At 55.6% G+C, this 22,690-nt stretch overlaps 1 protein-coding gene across 1 annotated transcript in view; it reads right to left on the reverse strand.

Moving 5' to 3' along the window:
• Window positions 1–268: 268 nt before the first annotated feature.
• PDPK1 (3-phosphoinositide dependent protein kinase 1) overlaps window positions 269–22,690 on the reverse strand; it is a 62,914-nt gene continuing 40,492 nt past the window's right edge. Inside the window, exons 7-14 of the mRNA XM_043454780.1 lie at window positions 18,966–19,041; window positions 15,472–15,540; window positions 15,146–15,242; window positions 14,072–14,245; window positions 12,361–12,578; window positions 7,129–7,186; window positions 6,140–6,292; window positions 269–5,732 (exon numbers count right to left, since the gene is read on the reverse strand). Of these exons, the coding sequence (XP_043310715.1) occupies window positions 5,616–5,732; window positions 6,140–6,292; window positions 7,129–7,186; window positions 12,361–12,578; window positions 14,072–14,245; window positions 15,146–15,242; window positions 15,472–15,540; window positions 18,966–19,041 (962 nt within the window). The 3' untranslated portion in view covers window positions 269–5,615. The remainder of the gene's footprint in view (window positions 5,733–6,139; window positions 6,293–7,128; window positions 7,187–12,360; window positions 12,579–14,071; window positions 14,246–15,145; window positions 15,243–15,471; window positions 15,541–18,965; window positions 19,042–22,690) is intronic.

The following is a 22,690-nucleotide window of genomic DNA, read 5'->3' on the forward strand; positions in this document are numbered from 1 at the left end:
AAGCGCCCACCCCGGCGTCACGCGAGAGGCGGAAGTTCCGGTCCGGAAAAGCGGCCGGCAGTACCCTCTTCCGGCCGGAGCCCGGCGCGGCGTGGTCCGGTGACGCCGACGTGGGCGAGCCGCGGTGGAGCCGGGTGTCGGGCTCGAGAGGGGTTCGCCAGCCTCCGCCGGGCGCGTGCCATGCCTGGACGCCCGGTTCCCAGGCTCGAGTCCTGGTCGCCCGACCACGCCCAACCCGCGCCCCGGCCAAAGGAAGAGCTACGTCAGCTACACTCTACATGCTTTTTTATTACAAGACTACCGAGCATACGTGGAAAATTCATCATCCGGTAACTACATCGAAAGCACAAATATTTGGAAAAAAAAAAAAGAATAAACAGATTCATTAAATTATGATATGATTAAATCATCGACCAAATAGAAAATTTATATAATAAAGCCAGAAAAAAAAGTTGTAAAATATAGTTTACAATAATTATTCACATTCAAGGCTGTACATCCATACATACAACAACGTGGCCCCGAACATGAATTCAATCCAAATAATTCATATATTAGATTTTAAATAACACAGACTGAACTAGAGGCCAACAATAGCCAGCAAATAACCTTATATAAGAATAAAAATACAAAAGTGTATATCCTAGTATCATTGCATTATTTGTTTTCATAAGTTCTTTTTTTAATTTTTGCTTTGCCTGTACATCACAGTTACAGCTACAGACCAGGTAGAGAATATTACACGTTATAACTGACTGCCACCAACCTGAAAGACAGCTAACATACTACTGATTCATCCTATTTTGTGTTGTTAAGGAACAGCTACAGCAGCTCTAAATATTGCAAAAATTTGATTTTGTCGATGTCCAATCAAACATCACGATAGAGGCTTTTCATCAGCAAAATGAACACCTATTCATAGTTATTCAGCCAGATGGTTTAGACTAGGGTGTATTACACAGCTAAAAAAGTTTGCCTTTTGTAAAAAGTTCTCTGTACATAGTTTGGTATTTCTTCATAGTGAAGAAATGGGTCTGGGGGAAATTCAGGTATCCTTGGAGGCTTGCCCACCATGCTGTCTGAGCTCAGATAAAACTGCCCTCTGCTGAACAGCTTCCTCCCCAGGCCAGATCTCCACAGGCAGCCTAGTTCACAACCCTGCAGTCTTGGGCCAGCAGCCTGCACCCCTCAGAGGCTCTGGGAGTGACTCCTGCCGAGTTAAGGCACTTGCCATGTAGTCTGCCTAAGAGGCAAGGGCCACACCCACTCGAGTCACCATCAGTTCATGCTAGGTTTGGGTATGAAAGGAAACAACATGGGGAAACGCATATGGTGCCATCTCCAAGAACAGTACCTTCACCATGATCTCACAGCTGCTCAGCCTCTGCTCTGGTCTATGGACCAACCAGAAGGAGGTGATCAGAGGGAAGGGAGGAGATCTAATTCTGCACAATCTGGCCACAACCTCTGACAATGTCCAGTGGCACTGAGCATGGCACCCAGAAAAGTCTCTCATGCGTGTTTCACCTCAGAATTGACAGACCCCAATCTAAAGTGCAGAAATTAAGGATGAAGCCAAATTTGGGTGGTCTGGACTTAAAGACAACTAGGCAACCTGAAACACTGGTGGGCAAGGAGAGGGGAGGAGAAATCCTTAAATCCTTGTCAGCCAGGACAATCACATTCTACAATGAAAAAACCTGGCCAGCATGCTCTAATGAACTGCTAAGACCTAAGTCCTGTGATCTGAAGAACATGAGGGCAAGCACACTTCCCTAAAATCCAATTGTCTACATGGTTTCAAGTAGAGCCTTTGCTCTTTTGCTGATTCCAAATGGCCCAGTGTACTTTCTGAGTCTACAAACTTCATTACAAATTATCCACTAAGTATGTGGCAAGGTCAGTTCAACACTTTATCTCTGCTGACTGTGCAGATGCAAATTCAGTACCATTGTGGACACAAAGTACAAGATTCTGGAAGTGTCACCAAGCACTTGAAAGCCATAGCAGCAGGGGAGGGAAGGTAACATGCAAGCATAACCAGGTTTTCTCAATGAAAATAAGGAAACTGGCTTTTGGAAAAATATGTCACAAATGGCCTGCAGTAATGACATCACTTTAGGATTAAGGGGGCGGGGGGGGGCGGTGGGGGGAGAGCAATCTTACTCAAACATTCTTGGGAACACACAGCTTACCAAAAATTGATTTGTTCAGAATCTGCAGAACACAACTAAGGAAGTTCTGTACTGGAACTCTGAGCATCTCCTCATCAGACCAAGACAGAGGAGAAGAGACACTGCACTACCTTTAAAATGAACAAACTCTTTGACCCCAAAACACCACTTCTAGGAATCTGGGCAGGGTTGGGGCGAGGGAGATTCAGAGTCCAAAATCAAAGATTTATGAGGATATTAATCACAGCATTATTTAAATGGTGAAAAACCAGAAGCCACCTAAATGTTTTATAGCAGTGAAATGGTCATAAATTATGATAAAAATTATTAACCAATATTAAACTCTACAATCATTAAAAATAAGATTTTTCAATCACTGTTCAAACATGACACATTAACAAAAACTACCAAGTGGGAAAAGCTGGATGCAAAATGGTGTGCGTTGTCATGTTCCCAGGTCAGTTACAAGAGCGAACACACGTGTGCAGGTGGGGCAGCGAGGCGGCAGGCTGGGCCTGTATACAGACGCACGCAGCGGTCGTTCCTGGGTGCTGAGCCTCGCGCTGTTTTCAGAGCACAGATGTTTTAAGCAAACACATGCCCCGGAGCCCTGTGCTGGCACCCCGTCCTCGGGGGGCCGTGCCACAGGCCTCCTGCAGTTCCTTCGGGCCTGCAGCACAGGTGCCACACCCTGCCCCCCAAGGGGGCTGCAGCAGGTGCAGCTCCCGCCAGCTCCGGCCTGACCCCAAGAGTCATCTTTCCCAAAGCAAGTCTAACCAGCCCCCTGAGACGCAAGGTTCAGGATGGCAGGCCCGTGGTGCCCTCTCGGGGTAGGGCTGCCCACTGCCCTGGTCAGGTCACACCTGGCTTCCTCACGCCCCTGGAGGGAGGCCAGGCGTTGCCAGCCGGCAGACCCCTCCTGCCCCTGCTCTGTGGCGAGGGGCCGAGCAGTGAGGGAGTGGCGCTGTCCAACAGGCACTGGCTCCGGCTCCGGCCACCCCACCCAGCCCTGCCCTTCTCGTACGACTCCGGGCTCCTGAGCTGTTGAACACTAGGGCGTTCTCTTTCTCAGCCTGGATCAGCCCACGTTTATGTATATGTTTCCAGGCATGTCTGCGTGTGTACGGAGGCTGACATCCACCCACATCCACATCTTAGAACGTAAGGCACCTGCCTGCCAGGATGAGGGCTCAAAGGACGAGGTGGATAAAACTAAAGATTACATGAGGAAGCACAGGGTAAGAAGAGAATATGTAAGGGCCTTTAAAAGAAAAAACAAGGGAAGAGGCTTGTGAGTGAGTAGAGAAAGGTGGCCGACAAAGAAGGGCTCAGCTGTCACTGGCTCAGGCCAGGGCAGTCACTTCACTCTGCCAGCTGCAAGCTCAACCCCAAAGCCCTGGGTCTCTGGCTCTGGAGGTTAAGATGGAGCTTGTTGGTTGAGCCCAGGAGGTAGTGGCGCTCTCCGGAGGGAAGAATGCAGTGGGAGCACTGTCTCTCCCTGAGCGGCCCAGCCAAGCGTGCTTTTACAGCCAGGACTCAGCTCTGCCTATCACCCCCGCACCCAGACACCCAGAACAGACGCCGCAGGGAGCGGCTCCCTGCCCTCCAAGTGCACACACAGATGCGGGCGCTATGGCGAGGGGACATTTGAACAGGGTGTGCACCTGAAACCCAAGTCCTGATCCTGAAAGAAAGGCTCAAGACAGACTCGCTTTTTGGAAAGCAGGTGAACACAGGCAAGCCTTTTCCAGAGCAAGGAGGAGAGGGGGCTGTCTACGGCTACACGCCCAGGTCAGTGCCTTATTTCTGGGCCACCCCCCACCCCCGGCAGGCACCCCCTGCGCCTTGGTATCCTACACACACACACACACACGCACACGCACATACCCGCTGGCGAACCCGGCTGCATCTCTGCGCCCCTCCAGACCCCCCTGCTGGCCCCCGCACAGTGCGATTCTCCACAGCCCAACCTCCTTCCGAGTTTAACAGCCGCTGTTGTGACATCACCAATAGAGGTTAAGACATCCTTCCCTCCGCGTGCACCGTGGATCACACACGTGATGGGTGAGACAGGAGGTAGGGGCACAGAAGTCGTCAGGGGACCTTTTCCATGGGAGTTTAAATCGGTGCCTTTGTGAAAGTCCAGAGGAAATGGCAGTCAGCCCTCCCCTGGGGACAGGGCCACAGCGCCAGCTCCTCCACTGGGACTGAGGGCTGCCCCCAGGGGCCCCCTGAGCAGCGTGCGCCCCTACAGAGCAAGAGGACATAGCCTGAAACTGGAGAGGAGCTGGCGGCCCGGGTTCAAGTGTGCTATTCCTGCCCCCGCGCAAGGGGAGTGACGCCACGCTTCTCCAGGCGAAGCCCACGTGACGGCGACCGGAGGGCCTCACGACGTGAGAGGGCTTTTCGACGTTCCTGGTGGACACGTGAAAATGCTCTGAGCTAGACTAGGAGAAGGGGCAACTTTAGCAGGAAAAGGGTGCGCGGGGCAGCCTTGGTGTGATGGAGGACCAGCCCATGTGCCAATGCCGGGCACCTCGCAGCCCCAACTTCACCCGGACACACTCACTGCACCTTCCAACCAGACTCTCAGAAGGGCCACTGGTGCTCGCTCCTCCGAGAGGAGGCCACCAGGCCTGTCTGCCCCGCTGGCTCAGCCTCACGTAGGGAGGGGGCCACAGACCCCGTCTCCTGGGGCTCCCCGGGGCAATGCTACTCCGTGGGGTGTCACACTGGAAGGCCTGGCCGGCGCCCTCCGACAGCAGCGGCTCTGCACTTCGCCTGGACAACCTGTTCCATTTCTCAGCGCCCGGAGCCTGCCCGGCCAACGTGACGCAGGAGTGCTTGCAGACAGACAGCAAGGACCGCAGGAATCTCACAGCCATGGCTACCAGAGGAGCCAAGCGCGGTCGTGGGGATCAGGCCAGACACGGGGAACGAGAAGAAAGGGGAAACGGACAAAAGCCAAGAACCCCCCGCCCGCACAGCTGGAGGCCCCCCAGCAGGGGCCTGCCTGGCTCCCTGGGGAAGAGTTGGTTCCCCGATGATCCAGGGGCAGGGAGAGCCCAGAGACACGCCTGGGCCCAGGGGCCACAGCAGGACGGGCGTGATGGGCCCGTGGTGGAGAGTTGGTGCCGCGAGTCTGTCCCCGAGTCGGGGCGGGAGCCAGGCGGACGTGCACGGCGCTGGTCCCCACGGCGAGCAGAGCGTGGAGAGCTCCACACAGCACAGAGAGCAAGCAAAGCGACCCTGAATTCCTTTTCGTTATTGGTTTTGTTCTTTGTGTGGTTGGGTGTTTTTTTTCTTCTTTTCTTTTAAATAAAAAAGCTGCAAGGTTCCGCCGTCTGCGTCCCCCTTGAGATGGCCGGCAGGTGGTCTGGAAGCGTCCGGAGGCGGCAGGCTGTGTGGGGCATGGCCCCGCGGCGAGGGGGGGCCGCAGCGTCACTGCACGGCGGCGTCCGGGTGGCTCTGGTACCTGTGCCGCCACACCTCCTGGATCTTTCGGCACCACTTGTGCGCGTTCCCGCTGGGGTCCATCAGGTAATATGTCCTGTTCGGCTGCAGAGAGAGACACGCTGACTCTTCCCCTAGGGGTCCCAGCACGACCGGCACCCACCCGGTAGTGAGAAACCGAAGAAGGTGCCGGCTCCCGCGGCCACAAGCACCTCCAGGAAGCCCGAGAGCAGGTGGGCATTTTCCTTCCATGTTTGTGCGGAGGGTCAACGTGCAGGTGAGGACCTGCAGTTCCCTGGGGGTGAGGTCACCCCGAGACTGAGAACAAGCATGGGTGTCTCCTGACCCAACTCTGAGCTGAGCCGTGAACGCTGGGATCCCTGGCGCATGGGGAAGGGGGACCACGACCCCCCACTCCACCTGCCCCGTTGGGCCACAGCATTCGGCCACTCTGGATGGAAGCACAGAGGCCTGAGTGCCCGGCAAGGGAGAGCCCATGGGGACAAACTCACCGTGTGCACAAAGAAGGTTTTAAAATTCTTGGCCTCTGGTCGGAGTTCTTGTGACCATGGAATTTCACCTTTCAAGACTTTGTTGACAGGATCCACATAATACAAGTGTGGCCCTTCCGTGAGCAGCAACTGTCGTCGCCGTGCAAATAAACCCTGGTGCAAACGACAACAGGAAAGAAAGGACACTGCCCGTTAAGGCTGAGAGTGGAGGCTGGGCGCTCCCCTGATGCTCGGATGCTGGACTGTCGGGGCGCTCCAGCATGGGGACCACCACCAGCCCCTGCCCACTGGCCTGGGACAGGAGCGGGCGCACCTCCCCCGACCAGGCCCAGGCCCCTGAGTCAGATGGAAGTGGCGGCACGCCTGCTGGTGTGAGCCAGAACCCGACATGCAGGATGGGGCATCCTACTCTGGCTGCCGCGCGGGCGGGGCCGCACCCTGGCCCCCAGCGCCTGCCCTCAGCACCCAGGCCCTGCCGCTTCCCAGGCTCTCTGCTCCACGCCAAGGCCGAGTCCTGAATGCTGACCCCCCACCTGCCGCCTTCACAGAGGCTCTCGGGGCAGAGCAGCCCAGGGTGGGGAAGCCTGAACCGACAAGGGCCCGCAGCAGCAGAGAGATAATGTGCGCAGAGTCTGATATTTTTGGACGCGTTAACCCATTTAATTAATTCATAAAACAAAGTAACATTTTCAAAAACAATCCTGATAAACTAATAAACAAATTGCTGGGATTTAAACAGATGCTCCTCAACCAGACAGAAACCTTGACCTCACTGACCAACCCCAGCAATGGGCAGAAATCAGAACCCTGGCTCCCCAGTCAGCAACAAGAGGCCGAATTTCTGTCTGCCCAGCCTCCGTGTGCTCTCAAAAGGCCTCCCCGAGCGGCTGAGGCCGTCCTCAGCGCTGACATGCAGAGACGATCTCTGAGAAGGAGGAATGGGAGGAAGACACGGACGCTCAGGAAGTCGCCTCTGGACTCTAACTTACCTTCCGCTTGTCTACTGGACCCATTTTTAGTATTAAATTATTTTCTACAAACTGGTGCCTATAAAAAGAAGAAAACAAGGATCAGACACTCATGTCAGAGTCAGAAACTCTCCAAACTCCTCCCTCAGAACAAACTCCCCGAACTCTGCCTCAATGAAGCCTCTCCCTTCAGAGACCCAAGCACACTCCAGTGAGGGGAGGAAACTGCGGATGCGCCTCAGCGCCCACACCGCACAGAACTGAGCCTGCCCGTGGGCCCGTGGCCACAGGCGCTGGCAGGACCCCAGCCTCGGCTCTCCTCAGCAGCGTCTGCTCAACAGGGGAAGGCATGGGCAGATGGCAAGAACACATGTGCTCACCACCTGGAAGCAAAGCTGGGGTGAAAGAGAGACTGCTGTTCTCACGTCACCACACCAAGCTGGGACCCCGACACGGCACTCAGAAGCTACTGAGCTCTTTAGAATCACAAATCCCGAAAGAGTCAAGTCGGAAACTTGGTTTAAGAACATCTCATCTGGTGTTTCTATCATAGTAACAAAGTACTTGCATCCAAACATGGCAGGAATTTAGAAGAAAAACTCCCAATCACAGACTCTGACTTAAAACATCTTAGCAACAAGCACCGGCCACTTTGACTCCTGGGACCTTAGTGTCTGCAGATTCTCTTCTTGGTTAAAGCTAGCCGTTACCGCTTTATGTTTTGTCTGACCTGACCGAAATTCTTGATCTAAAGGTTCTACTGTAGAAACAGTGAAAGGCATAAGACACTTGTCACCTCACACAGTGAGGATCTTACCACAGAAGTGAACAGACCACCCACTTCCCTGACTCATCCTGGGACTGGCACACGCGTGAAGAGAACAGCCCGGCTGGGGGCCACGTTCTCCTGTGAGTTTAACTGGCCTCCAGGTCTGCCCACCGAACCCACTAGGAAACACCCACTCCACAGAGCCCACTAAACCAGGGCCCCCGACAAAGGACCCAGACCAGTTAAACTGACACGGCACCATGTGGATTTTGAAAACAACTTGAGATGATCAGATTATCTGATCTGATAACGGGGTTATGTGTGTGTATGTGTCCTAAGTACAGTCTTGTCCCAGGTGTGTGTGTGTGTGTATCTGTGTGTGTCCCCCGAGTACAGTCTAGTCCCAGGCATGTGTGTGCGTGTGTCCCCCGAGTACAGTCTCGTCCCAGGCTGGTCAAGGACCTCACTGCCAAGGCCCGCAGTTAACTGGGCAGCAGGGGCTGGGTCACCCGGGAAGCCAGACAGGCATGAACAGCAGCAGCCTCCGCGGCCTCAGCAGGGACGGCATAAAGAGGTCACACAGGAGGAGGACCAGAGAGCAGGTGACAGCGGGCAAGCTTCGGTGGGAGGGACCCTTCTCTATGCTGAAAACAAGTCACCAAACAGAGTAACAGACATGATACAAGGGAACAAAAGGAACCTCTAACTACAGAAATAACCACAGTTACAGGAAAATAGGCTGAAGACCTTCCGCAAATACAACCTACAGAGAGCCAACACCTGTGCTCCAGAGTGCACACAAAGCGGCATAAAAGGGTTAAAACCTCGAGAGAAAGCTGAGCAAAGGACACGGACTGGAAATTCTCCCCAAAAAGTGAAATGGCCCCAAATTCTCCATGGCTCTAAACAAAGAAACCGAGCCCTACTCTTCTGGCATTCTTCTGGGGTGCACTGGGGTACTGTGACCGAGGGAGGGACTCCCAGGAATACCGCAGGAATCCCGCTCCCAGGAATTTACCCTCAGGACGAAAAGATAACAAAGAGAAGCACGCATGCTCACAGCAGGAAGAGTCATGTCCGTGAACCTGCAGACGCAGGGCTGGCCATCTCCTGACGCAAGGCCTCTGGCCGCAAGCTCCCTCCCGGTTTCTCCCGAGACAGGAGAACCACGGTGGGCAGGGCAGGAGCAGCCCGAGCTGGGCGCAGGCTGGATGCGGCGGCCGCAGTGAGACAGCCTAGGAGCAGCGTGCAGAGGGGCTGGGCAGCAGCCACAGCTCGGCAGCCCACTCACTCGGCTGACCCACCTGTCGGCCACCCTGAAACGTGTAAGGACTAAGGAAGCATTTTCATCTTTCACTTCTGAAAGTCAACCCCCACCTTCCTGAGGGGCGCGCCCCAGGCCCCGCCCGGCGCTGGCACCGCCTCTCTGGCAGCGTGCAGACCCAAGTCAGAGACACACCTGACTCTCAGCACGTAGGCGGTGTGTGGCCGCGGCTTTAACACAGCCCGTGCCCCACAGCCTCCGGCTTCCACCGCTCAGGTGCCAGCTGCCCACGTCACTTCACATGGGGTGACAGGGTAACCCCCCTTTCCTGACTCCAGAGCCAGCTCCCTCCTCCTCACCTTCTCCCACCTCACCCAGACCCTAAGAAGGCCCACCTCAAGGTCACCGGCAAGCCCGGGCCACTGCAGGAGGACTGTCAGCCAGCCACGGCCCCGAGGCGGCTCCACAGGCCCCGCGGCGGGGCCCCCACACCAGGCTGCCAGGCAGGGGAGGGAGGGCCAGGCAGCCATGGCCAGCTCACTCCAAGTGCCCTCTCTGAAATCTTTAGGGCGTGAGGCCCCTTTATGCTTTCAACTTTACGAAAACCCTAAAGAGCTCTCCTTCATTTGGGTCAGATGCGTTGATACTTATGTGTAAGAAATTAAAACAGATTTCAAACGTTTAGCTCATTAAAAGATGAAATAAATCCACCCCATATTAATATAAATGATTTAATTTTAAAAATAACTTCTTTCAAAACAAAGGTAATTAACAAGACGCATTACGCTGCTGTATGTTCTACAAACCCCTCTAACACCCGGCTCCACAGGGAGCTGGGTTTTCCTGTCCGTCCCTGCGTTCACTCTGCTGTGCTGTGGCGTCCAGGATGAAGCGCACAAAGACCTCAGAGGAGCACTTTAACGCCTCCCAGGTATCTGTGGGCATCTTCTTTGACACTACACCTGAAGTCTCCGACTGTCATTTCTTACAGGTTAGCTGCCACATGGAAGCCAAATCCCCAGGAATGAAGTTTTCATACTCCGTGACATCAGAACCCACCCATCACCTTGCACTGTGATTAGATCCTCCGCCCTGACATGGTCTGACAGCACCCAAAACTGGTCATCTGAAAAATACCGGTTCGCTGAGTTATGGAGATGTTCCGAATCCTGACCAATTTCATTCTATGATATCAACAAATCAACCCACAAACATTGCTACCTTTCTCCTCCAAAGTCTTTTAGCACTGGGAAGATGTCAAGCTCACAGTGACGGGTAAAGCTTCCCCAAATTCTAATTTTCACTTGAAGGTTGTGATTTTATCATTGGTAACAAACACTAGCAGTTGTTTTCCCTGTAGTTACAGGCTCATTCCATTCATTTCCCAGAAGAACACTGGTTGAACAGCTGAGTGAATAACCCCAACTGGCAGGTAGACCTTCCAGCGGAAATGGGCATCCAGGAGCAGACCAGTCACCCAGCTCCCAGCGAGTTCAGCACACAGAGCCCATCCTGAGCGGTCTCGTCCCGGAGGCAGGGGCAGCAGGAGGCGTTCTGCAGGTCTCTCATCCGCTCCACAGCACACTCCCCAGATGTGTCCTCCCTGCTTGTCTTCCTCTGCCTGTGACCGGTGGCTGTAAGAGCCTGCTCCTCCCGCACGGCCTGGCCCTGCGGCCAGCGGGTCTGCCCACAACTACTCTGGCACTATCACTACACGGCCACACATTTGTTCCAGAACAAATCGTGACATTCAAAAGGGGTGCTCAACACAGACTGTCTCACACACTGCGCTTCCTGCCAAGCACACAGGGAAAATGTAAAAGAACACTTTCTTTGATGGCAAGCTGGGGCAAGCACCAGACAGACGCCAGCAAAGTAGTGAGTGCAGTCCCACTGGAGTTCTGTCCACCTGCAAGGGAAGAGGACCACGTGGAGGCAGAGACACCAACTCTCTCCCCATGTCAGCAGCCACATCTTCAATCCAGTGAGTCGCGGACCATGCTCACGGCCCCAGCGGCTGTCAGCAGGGCCAGGGGCCCGAGACTCTCCGGACTCTCAGCACTCCGCCACACCTAACTTCAGGCCAAGGCGCTCCAGGGGCTTCACGATCTCTGGGTTGGAAAGAGCTTGTCACGTGTCACTTACAACATTCCATTCCTTTATCTCTGAAATTCTGAGTGACTGGTCTCCAGATGCTGCTGCAACTTCTCGGGCACCAAAACAGCAACGATACTGTTCACAGACACAACACAGCAAGTTGCTCAGACCCCACAGCAGGGAAAGCAGCGTCTGTTTGATACAGCTGTGCCCAGCTTCTCTGGAGTGGATTCCTCCCTCCCATGATTCAGAGAACTCAGGGTCTACCTCTTGGCCCCTCAAAGGCTCCTCTCTGCCCGTGCGAAAGGTGAAACCATAAACATGCTTGAAGACAATGTCCAGGCAGAGAACCTCTTCTCAACAGGACCAAGACGGAAAGCAGAAAAGAAACACACCAACTGGTCTGACTTTGTAAAAATTTGCAACTTCCCCTCCCAAAAATATGATGCACAAATAGAATGAAAAAATAAACTGAAGAAAAATGCTTTCTCAAAATAAACAAGGGACAGTCTTCATATCCAAGGCACTGAAAAGCCAATTTTCAAAAGACGCAAAATGTACCCCCAAAAAGGATCAAAGAACACAAAAGTACCTCAAAAAATAAGTATAAGTGGCCAACACACATGGAAGAGGTATGCCCCGACCAGAATACAGGCGCCCGCTCACACAGCCCATTTCTAGAGCAGCCAGACGCTCAAGGGCAGGCGGGCCCTCGCGAAACGGAGGTTCGCCGTGGACACAGAGCACCAACTTCTTAAATAGGCACACCCCCACCCGCCACTTCAGGGCGCACCATGAAAGACTCAAATGAGGAAAGCCACATGCAGAGGGTCATCTGGAGCAGCAAAAACTCAGGACATCCTAAACATTCCACCAGGGGGTGTTGGTTATTCACATCACAGCAATCCCAGTCCAACCACATTGCTGGCGTGCCTGGCGTGCTGAGCCCCAGGGGGGCCAACCCCACACAGCCCCCAGCCAACGCACCAAACGCCCACTTCCAGTTCGGCGCTTCAAGGGTTGGGTCCTCATGTGCAAAAGGCAGCTGCGCGTGACGGGGCCCTGACGGCAGCGGGGACAAAGGGCGGGACCTGCGGTGCTGCTCACGCCTGTGCGTCCTTACCAAGGGTTTCCGCTGGCCTGCTTCTCCAACAACAACCTCTTCTCGTCTTCAGAAAACTGCAAGTCCAGTTCAAAGGAGTTCGTGTCCAGGTCGTGGATGTACTGCTCGATGTTGCTGCCCGCCCGCTGGGGCAGCCCCGCGTCCACGGCCGACAGGGAGTGCGAGGAGGACGACGCCGACACCTGCATGCAGCCGAACTGGCTCAGGAGATTGTCGTACTGCGGGGAGGACAGGCAGTGAGCGCAGCACCCGGCCCCTGGCTCCCCTCCGCCCCTAGGGTCCTGGCCCCCTGCCCTGGAGGGAACCCCGTGGCCCACGCCCCGAAGGTCGAGGCCCTGGGGAGACAAGCTGCCGACCAATGGCCCCGCTCGGAGTACCCTGACCAGTATGGGCCACTCAGACTTCTCCTCACTACACAGCTGGCCACCAAGCCTCAGGCTGGGCCCGGCCTGCCCTGCGCCCCGCTTCTGACAGCAACCTCAGAAGCTGTTCACCCTTGAGAGAGGCGCTTATCTTCAGTCCTGACCTACAGGAAGGGGAGAGCCAGGACCTGGGCCTGCTGACCTCCGTGGGTCCCATGCCGCCCTGCAGGTCAGAATTAAGGTGGCAACACCGGAGCTCTCACCCTGGTAAACACGATGAGACAGCAGACAGAGGGTCTGCACACGACACGCAGGAGTGTATACACGCCCCGTGGAGCCAAGGTCCCTGGGCACTGAGATCACAGACAACTCCTCCCTCGGAGCCCGGCCAGCAGAGTGTGGCCCTCTGTGGGAACCCCCTGCCACAGGCCCTGGGGACCCTGCCCATGCCAGCATCAGGGCTCAAGGGCCTGGTCGGCCACTAGGGCCAGGGAGGAAGTCCTCTGCGTGTGCAAAGGCCGCGGACAGCTGGAGCCAGTGAGACAGGGAAGCAGACCGGAGAGGGGGGCACAGATGACGCCCCACGTCTGGCTCTCCTTGAGTCTGAGCATAAAGGATATTTTAGGGCAAAAGAAGGGGGATGTGCTGCTTTAAACGGTGTGGAAGACATGAAAAGGCGCTCTTGATCTCCAGGAGGCAATGCCTGTTGTAATTTTAACTCAGCTGTGAGTGACTTTTAAGATAAACTCTAGAATTCCCCAGTCAACAGAGGTGGAGTGCTAAATATGATGACTGGTTACAAGCCACAATGACAGAAATCACACCAGAAAAATGGACTGTGGCTGACAATAAAAACATCTGAACGTGCACATGAACACAACCTTCCCCAGGAGAGTTAAGGAACCAAGGAGACCAAGGACCTCTGCTGCCCACCCCTCAGGCCTGGCATCGGACGCTAAGAGCTGACAGCAACCAGCGTCCATCCTCAATGCTATGTCCCCTGAAAGCTCAAAGCAGCAGTGCCCAGGGATCTGGGAAATACAGGGAGCATTCCAGAATGTCTTCAGATACACAATTACACAGACACCAGCCAAAACCCAAAGACAGAAGCCCACCAGAACTGGCGCCCAGGCTCTAGTCCAATCCCTTTGAGCAAAAATTAACTAGAGGAAAGGAGAAAGGGACGCACGCGGCCCAGGGCCTGGCACTCTGTGCTCGGGGCAGACGGGGGCCTCTTCAGTCCCAGTGGGGCCCTCGAGGCCACAGTATTCACCGCCCTCCACCATGGATCTCCACGGGCTCTTGCCTCAGCCACTGTCCCACCCCCAGGGACGCCCCTGGCGGCTCACGTTGCCATAGCAGTCCTCGTCATCCTCCGACATGGCCGGCAAGTAAGCCGTGAGTTTCGGGGGCGTCTGCTGATGCAAGTCCTCCCACGTGATGGACTCAAAGAACGGGTGGGCTTTCAGAGGGCCATACCCCTCCATTTCTTCACAGCCTAATCGTTTTGTGGCATCTAAAACCTGAAACAGCAGTCGAGACACGTCAGCATTGGGGTTAAAACACAATTCTGACCCAAAAAAACTCTTCTGAGCAGTTCTCAATTCTTGGGGTCTCTTGGAACTTGGAAGGACATGGAGGGCTGTGGACAACGGAGTCACCCTGAGGGATCCTTTCACTTTTCTGGAGTCTCTGCCCCTCCTCACACAGGACATAAATCACGACATTAAAAGTTCATGGATAGTGGCAAGTATCCTCTTAAAATCCTAAAACAAGAAAAAGAGGAACTCGCTGGCTTCAATAAGAGAATGAAGAGTTCATGCAGAGGGCTCCAAGGAACCTCAGCATCTGACTGCCCCCAGCCCCATGGAGGACGCAGGCCTCCCTCACTGAGGACACAGCAGGAGGGCCAGGCGGGCAGGGGCAGACGGACCCCTCTCGCCCAGATCAAGCAAAGGGAAGGTATGCAGCCAACACACACCAGAGGAAGGACACTGCAGTTTCCAGAACACACAGACACTCCCTTCCCGGGCACCCGGTCCCTGTGCTGACATCTGACACCTCGCGGACCTGACTCCAAGGCAGACACCCACCAACGTCTCTGGGCGGGACTGACACCACCAGCCACGCAGCACGGCCAGCCCCAGCGCCCCGCAACCTGAAGTGCTGCGTGGCTGGCGAGCAACCGCCGAGTGCTAGAGTAACTTCCTGTCTCACTAAGGTCAAAAATCAGATACCTGGGAACTGAAAAGGCCTGACAGGAAGAGACTGAAGACACGCATCTACCTACAACCATTATCTACCCTCAAACGCCCTTCATTAAACACGGTGCCGCCAGGGAAAGCCCCTCTGACCACAAGATGAGAGGGACTCAGGGTGTGGCTACTGGATGAGCTCACCAGAAGAAAATGCAAAACATTTACCAGAAGTTTTTCCACAAGATCTCTTGCCTTAGGAAAGAATTTTTCAGGGAAGTCATACTCCAACTTAATGATCTTCTGAAATATAAGATACTCATTTCTGTAAAACAAGAAAAGCCGTCATTCTGGGTCGGGGCACACAGACCCCAGCCCATCCCAGGACAGAGCTGCACCCCTCCGGGCACAGCCGGCTCCCTCTCCCGCAGAGAGCCACCGCAGTCACTAAAGAGCCATCACGATGCGCGCCCCGCCCCCCCCCACCAGGACCGCCCTCTCCCCTCCATCAGGCTGCTGCGAAGGGCTGGCCAGAGCCGGGCAGGGTCTCTTACCCGGCTCGGAAGGGAGGCAGTCCTGCCACAAGCTGGTATATGATGCATCCAAGTGCCCAAAGGTCTGAACTTTATGGGAAGAGAAAACACAGAAGAGTGACATTTGTAACACTTCAGCAGTGAGCAGAGCTCACGTCCCTCCGTCTGTTCACACCACCCGAGTCAGCATCTCACCCCTTCCCCTCCTTTAAAACCAGGTCAGTGTGCGGTGGGAACCTCGCTTGCTCTGGGCTCCCCTTGAGGGGGCCTCCCTGCTGGTCTGGGACCAGAGGGTCCGGCACACACCACAGGCGCCACTGGGCCAGGCCAGGTGCCTCCCTCGGGGGCAACCAGCGCCCCCACAGGCCTGGCCTGGCCTGACCAGGGAGCAGTGGTCACTCCTGAGGGCAGTAGCCACTGGCAGAAAAGCCCTCCTCCAGGGCCAGGCTCAGAGTCCCTCCTCAGTCACCATCGCCCCAAGGACACAGACACTGTTCGGGTCAGGCCTGTACGGAGCACTTCTCTTCCCTGGCCTGGACTCAGGTGCACAGCCCGCCCCTCATGAGCATTTCAACCACACACTCGGAAAGCCACCCTGGGGCTCTGAGCTTCCATAACCAGCTGCAGGAACCCTGGAGGGGCCGCCCCGCTCCCACCCACGCCCTCCCCTCAGGGCATCACAGTCCTCACTGAGAACTATTTTGCATACTTTATTTCCTCTGCAAGTTCTGCATTCTATTCCCAGCTCAGCTCTAGGAAAGCACCAAGAGGCAACTGGCCCTGCATGGCCAGCTGCCGCCCTGCAAGCCCTAAGCATATGAGGCTCGTGGGGTGCTGGACACAGGCAGCTCCTGAAGAGGCCACACCGGGCATTCCGAAGACGAGCTCATAGGTCGTGGGCAAGACAACGGGCCGGTTACAGAGCTGGGGGCCTCAGTGGAGGCTCTGTCCTCGGACCCGTATCACCAGCACGGCAGGCAGATGAAGGACTCGATATGAGTTAAAAATGCCACAAATCAGAAATCTGAGTCACAACACACAGGTGGGGTGAAGGCATGTTAAAAACAAACGTGCATTCTCAATAACTAGCTCTTAACACGTGGCATTCTCTGCTGTCTGGTGTAGTTAAGAGAGGGAGCTACACAAGCAAACGCCGACAGAAAAGCATCGGCCTTGTGCTGTGACGGTGTCCAGAAACAGGGGGGGGGGGGTGGGGTTTGCGTGTCAGGGGGCTGCCTCCCTAGCTGTCCCGGGTCATCTGCAGGGAGCAAGACTGCTAGCAGAACCAGCTACGGGCTAACCTTCCACAAGCGTCTTACCATTTAATGTTTTTTAATATGATGAAAACTAAAAGGGGAAGCCAGTGAACATTTCTGGAAAGCAGTATGCACCAGTGATTTTTTTAAATGCTCAGTTAAACCAAGTCACTCTATTCTTGAAATTCAAAGCAGACCAGGGGGCAGTGCGGCGCCCGGCCTTGGGAGGCGCAGCCTGACGAAACAAGGGAGGAACCACAGCGAAGCTGGATGAACTACACCCAGGTCATAGGTGAGGAGACCACACAGCTCTTCAGAGATTTCTGCCAGCACTGTGGGGGACATGGGAGACGTCCATCAGCTAATCACAGAGAGTGTGATTCAAAACTGGTCATTCAGTGTGATTCCAGCTGCACAAAAACTGCGTAAACACATATGCAACACAGAGAAAAAAGGAGCTGGAGAGACGGACGCACCAATCTGTGAGTGCAGGTGGGCTGGGGACGGTGAGGGAGTTTTCTTTGCTCTTGTTTTGACTGCTCGCCTTAAGGAATCTCGTTCCCCAACCAAGGACTGAAACCGGGCCACAGCAGCGCAAGTGCTGAATCCTAACCACTAGACCACCAGGGAACTCCCTATTAATTGCTTTTTTTAAGTCTTCGTATTTTCTATGAATTCTTTATAATGAAAAGGTATCATTTTTACAATCAGGAAAAAAAAATTCTTAACTATTTTTAAGTATCACATGCCTTTAAGAATCAAAAGCATAAAGGATACCCACTGGCATGTCCTTCACGGTCCTGGTGTAGCCCTTGCCCCACAGACAGCCAGTTGTCCACACCCTGCGTGTCCTTCTAGAGGTTTAAACGCACAGACAAGCGACCCTGTGCCCTCCTCTCCCTCAGCAGAGCCTGGAGACCTTCCTCTATCAGCGTTGAGAGCTTCCTCTTTCTAAAAGTGACCCCAACGAGAGGAAAAGCCAGTTCCCGGCCAGCAGGGACACACTGGAGAGTCTGGCTGAGCGCGCCTGGAGGAGGGCTCCTCAGCAGAGCCCGGGACCCGCCGTCCTCGCTGGGGCCTTCACACTGTGGGATGCTGGGCAGCACCCCCGGCTCCACCCAGTGCCTCCCCCTGTGAAGTGTGACATCAGAACTGTCCAGACCAGAAGTCCCCTGGCGGGCGGAACTGCCCCACGGGGAAGCCCTGGCCCACAACAGCGTCTGACCACAGGAAGAGCTCCAAGTCTGCTGATTCAGTAAACAAAACAAACAACAGAGTCCAGCAACTGCTAAGATGGCCAAGTTTTCCTAACGTCCTGCTGCCCATCATGTCTGTGCCCTGTGGGTCCATCCATTCCCTGAGAGTTTCTGAAAAGCCTTCAGGCTCAGAAACAGCTGCTGTGCCCAGAACCATCCTCACCTCTGCTGCCTCTGGCAGTGGCTCGCCGCGCCAGAAGGCGGCCGTGCAGCCCACAGGCGCAGACACTGGCCGTTGGGCCCTGGTCAGCTCCGATGGCGCCAGCGGGCCGAGGGCCTGGCCCAGGGCAGGAAGAGCCGAAAAGGTCTCACCACAGAACTTGTCCCCGAACCCTGACGGCCCACTCCTACCGCCGCCTCTGCGTCCTCACCCGCCTCACACCTGCTCCAGACAGCCTCCCAGACGCCCCCAGCCCCAGGCCATCAGCGCCCACCTGCTTTACCTCCACTGTCTGTCGCCAACCCTCTCCACGCTCCAGACCTCCCTCTGGGAACAGCATCCCAGCCCCCGCACCTCTCATTTCCACAACTGAGGCCTCCGTCCGGGTCCTCCAAGCTGTGGCCACCGCCGGGCCCGGCTCCTGGAGGGCCGACCGGGCCCACCTGCACTCTGCAGAGCGTGGCGCACTCAGCAGCTGGCCTGAGCAGAGGCGGCACCAAGGCCCCCGGGCTCCCGGCCACGGCAGGAAGCCTCAGGTCGACAGACAGACCTGCTGGCCACGCTGTTCCCCACTGCACAGTCAAGAGTTCCTACAGGAGCAAGACCAAATCTCAGAGCATAAAAGTAACCACCACCCAGGAAGGATAAGCAGTGACAATAAAGTTAACAAGCAGGTTATCAAAGGAAAGATACTGGTTAAAAGGCAAAATGCTAACTTCTTCCAAAGGAGGCTCGGCTAGGTAAAGGCCATGAAAGGCATTCTCTTAACTACTGATTTCACCTGAAAGAAGTATCAGCTACTTTGGAGAAGAGAGAAGCATGGGTCAGAGGAAAGCAGGTTACCTCTTACAGGCCGATTTCTCTGTGAGCAGCTCTGGAGAGACATACTGGGCTGTTCCCACAAACGAGTTGGCCCTGGCTGATGAGAAGAGGGGAGAGGAGACGGTCATGCTGAGACAGCGCTTCCACCGCGGATGCTGCCATCGGCGTTCACCTCTCAGGACGCCGCGGTCACCAGCCATCCGCCTGTACCCTCCTGAGGGTGGGACTTGTTGGGGCCCCACCCCCACATCCCCTTCTGGGGCCCACCCCCGCCCCAAGGCTCCCAGGTGGCCCTGACTCCAGGCAGCCCTCCGACCCGCCCTTCTCCCGCCCACACACCGGAGTGGCCCTTGCCCAGTGCACTCCCATCTGCTCACTGCTGGAGCCGGGGTGCCTAAACCAGCCTTACACACACACAGCGTGTGGCCAGGACTGGACCCCCCCGCAGGGAGACGCCCTCCTCATAATAACAGCTGAGGGAGCCGAGGGGCCAGAAGGGGAATAAGACTCAGGCGGCCCATCCCCCTTCCAACATTCTGTCCCCTCTAGTCCTAGACTGTGCGAGCAAGGCTCTCCGAGGTCAACTGCAGCCCTGCAGGGTCTGGTGCCGGACCCACCCATCACGGCCGTGAGGAGGCGAGACGCCGCATCATCCTAGGAGATCCTGGGGCTCCTCCCCAGCTGGCAGCCCTGACAGAGCTGCACCGTGGGCACAGCCGGTCCGTGCGCCCCCTGCCCCTACCCCGGAGGCATGCCCGTGATGGGTGTGAACAGCCGCTCTTGGCCTTGCCCACAGCCAGCGGACACGGGGCTGGGGATTCCCGTGAGCGCCCCACCGTCAAGTACTGTCACCCCACTGGTGGGTCCCCAGGGACACCCACGGCACCGGTCCCTCCAACAGGTCCCCACAGGGCAACAGCGCCCAGCTCAACTCCACAGGCTCCAGACACACCAGGCCCTTTCATCTGGCCTGACCCTCTGAGGTCAAGCTGACTTTTCCTTCACCATCTTTAATAACCTGGGCTAGAAACTACCGGTCTCTCTGTTCACCTTTTCCTGAGCCGACCTGGGAAGTGTGCCAGGCGCAACATTACATGCCAACCACTGAGAGGGCTCTGGCCCTGCAGGCTCACCTGGAGTAAGACAACGCCAAGGACAGGAACGGGCGCTGGGCGAGGGGCCCGCCTGCTGGCCCCCTGCCTCAGCTGTGGACAACTGGCTCCTGGACAGAGGGGTGAGAAGCGGCTGCCGTCACCAACGGGACAGAAGCCAGGGGTGCACCTAAGCATGCTGCCGGGGCATCAGACAGCCCCTCACCAGGACCTCTCCAAGCCCACAGGCCCAAGGGCCGCAACAATGCTCTCTCAGACACGAGCTCTGGCCCCGCACGCCACAGGGGCAGCCGGCCTGGTGCGGGGCTGCTCTAGAGCCGGGGAGGCAGGACGGCAGGGAGCGCCTTCTCGTCTCTCCTTCTCAAAGCCCACCACCTGCTCCACCCAGAGCTTCAGTCCGGGGGCCATGCTGCATCCCCGCACAGGCTGAAGGCTCTGTCCTGGGTGCCTCAGCTCGGGCCCGCCTCAAACAGCCTGATGGGGTGCGGCTGCCTGTGGTAAATCTGCCAGACCAGTGCTATGTCTGCCCACAGCTGGAGTCTTCACCGCGCACAGGTACAAATAACCTAATACCAGAATGGAAAGGCAAAAACACCCAGGGCCGATGGCCACACCACTTCTGCATGCAACGGTCTGCTGCCCACTGGCCACAGTGGCCCTCAGCTCCCCACCTGCCATCCCTGGGGTGGGCACCCAGCAGGGCTTCCCATGGGGGAGACCTCCTGCCTGCGTCCAATGACCTCCAAAGGCAGAGGCTAAAGAACAGAGACAAAGCCGCCCTGCTGCCTCCTCCCTCTTTGTTCCCAGGTTTGGTCTCCAGGCCCTGGAACCACCAGCACCTCCCCAGGGAAGAAAGGAGAGCTGGGGATTCTTCCTCCTGGCCCACCCCCAAGCCACAGCACCCCCACCCCAGACACGCCCACAACAGAGGCCCCACACCTCCTCCCAGCGCCCTCCTGGGGCCGAGGGGCGCTCAGTCCCTCAGAGGGATCCAGCTTCTTAGGGCCCTGTGACCTGTGACTGGTCCCCGAGGCCAGGGACTCTCCTGCAGCCGCCAGGACCAGGATACACCAAGAGCTCGGAGATGATTGCAAGAGGAAGACAGCACAGCAGGAGCCGAAGCCAAGTGAAACCCTTCAACCTCACAATGAATCAGACATGTTAGTGAACACTCGACAGCCCATCAAACCAGCAACGACGAGAGAGAAGGAAAATACACAGTGCTGACCAGGATGTGAGGAGGAAGACCTTGCAGTGCTACTGGTGGGAATGTGAAATGACATGACTTTGGGGAGCAGCTTTCCAACAAACATCAAAAGCCACAGAGAAGAGGCAGGTTTGCCCTCTGACCGCGCAGTTCCCCTTCTGGCACCTGATCCTCCAGGATGAAGTCAGCATGGACAGCAGGACAAAAACACAACCCTTTGGGGGCTGGGCCTGCACAAGATACTTCACCCGGGCAGTGTTGCTGCTCTTCATAATAATCCTGCATTTCTTCTACGATTAATTTTTTTTAATGCGACTATTAAAAAGCTCTAGAAATACACTTTATATGAAAAGATAAGCATTACGCATAATTAAATAATTCAGGCTTTCACAAGTATGCAGAGGCATTGATGCTTTGCAATAGCTACATTTTGCACAAAACAAGTGGACTGGACACACACCCCCACTGCACAGCAGGGCTTTAAAGAGCAAATCGCGATGGCACCGGACCGTGCTGCTGTTGCTGCCACTGCGCTAAGTTTTCTGGGCCTACGTCTGCTTGTCTCCTGCCACCCTTGCTGCTTCCTCTTCCCAGGAGCCCCACCTTCTTAAAAGGACTCCAAGACCCTGGGGGTGTACTGAGTCACCCCCCCGGAAAGGAGCTCTTTCACTAGTCTAGAGATGAATCACTCCTCCACAGTATGGAAAAGAACTCCTGTCCTCAGAATGATGTTCTGAAGATATAAAGTAAAATATATAAGACTATATACATAACGAAAGTATCAAAATATTAAAGTAATAAATGCATAAGGTACCAGTGTCTGGTGTTTTTTTTTTTAATGCGCTAACAAGATCTGGCGGTGAGCACAAACAACAGACCAGGACTCTGTGCTGACTGGGACAGGACACGCAAACATCTGTGGTTTCTACTGACAGACGTCTGCTCCCACCTTCATAACTGAAAAAAACGCTCCATTTCACTGAAAGGTTAGTGAAAACAAGGACTGTTCTCCTCTCCAGTTTCACAAATAGCAGGTTTCTATCTGCAACTCAGGTAAGAGCCCGAGAGCACATGAGCAAACCACAGAGATAATCTAGTTACCTCCCCTGGAAGTTCAGAGATCAGCCAGAGGGCAAACTCCCCCAGGCCCTGGAGACCAGGCCCAGAACCACTTCCCCAGGGCCACAGGGTCAGGCCAAAGGAGGAGGGTTTGAGCTGGGTTCTCATCTCCACCCTCCAAGCGATTCAAAACACCTGTCCAGTACCCTGGGCTGGGAACCACTCTAGCCACCACAGGTCTGCAAGTCGGACCCCGAGGTGCCAGCGGGGGTAGAGGGACCAGACATGCTGCTGAGGTCCGAAGACACCCACACTCTCTCCAAAGCCAAAAGTGCAGACTGCCACTGTCTTACCCATGAACCCACATG

Source organism: Cervus canadensis, chromosome 32 (genome assembly GCF_019320065.1).
Source record: "Cervus canadensis isolate Bull #8, Minnesota chromosome 32, ASM1932006v1, whole genome shotgun sequence".
NCBI classification, from domain to species: domain Eukaryota; kingdom Metazoa; phylum Chordata; class Mammalia; order Artiodactyla; family Cervidae; genus Cervus; species Cervus canadensis.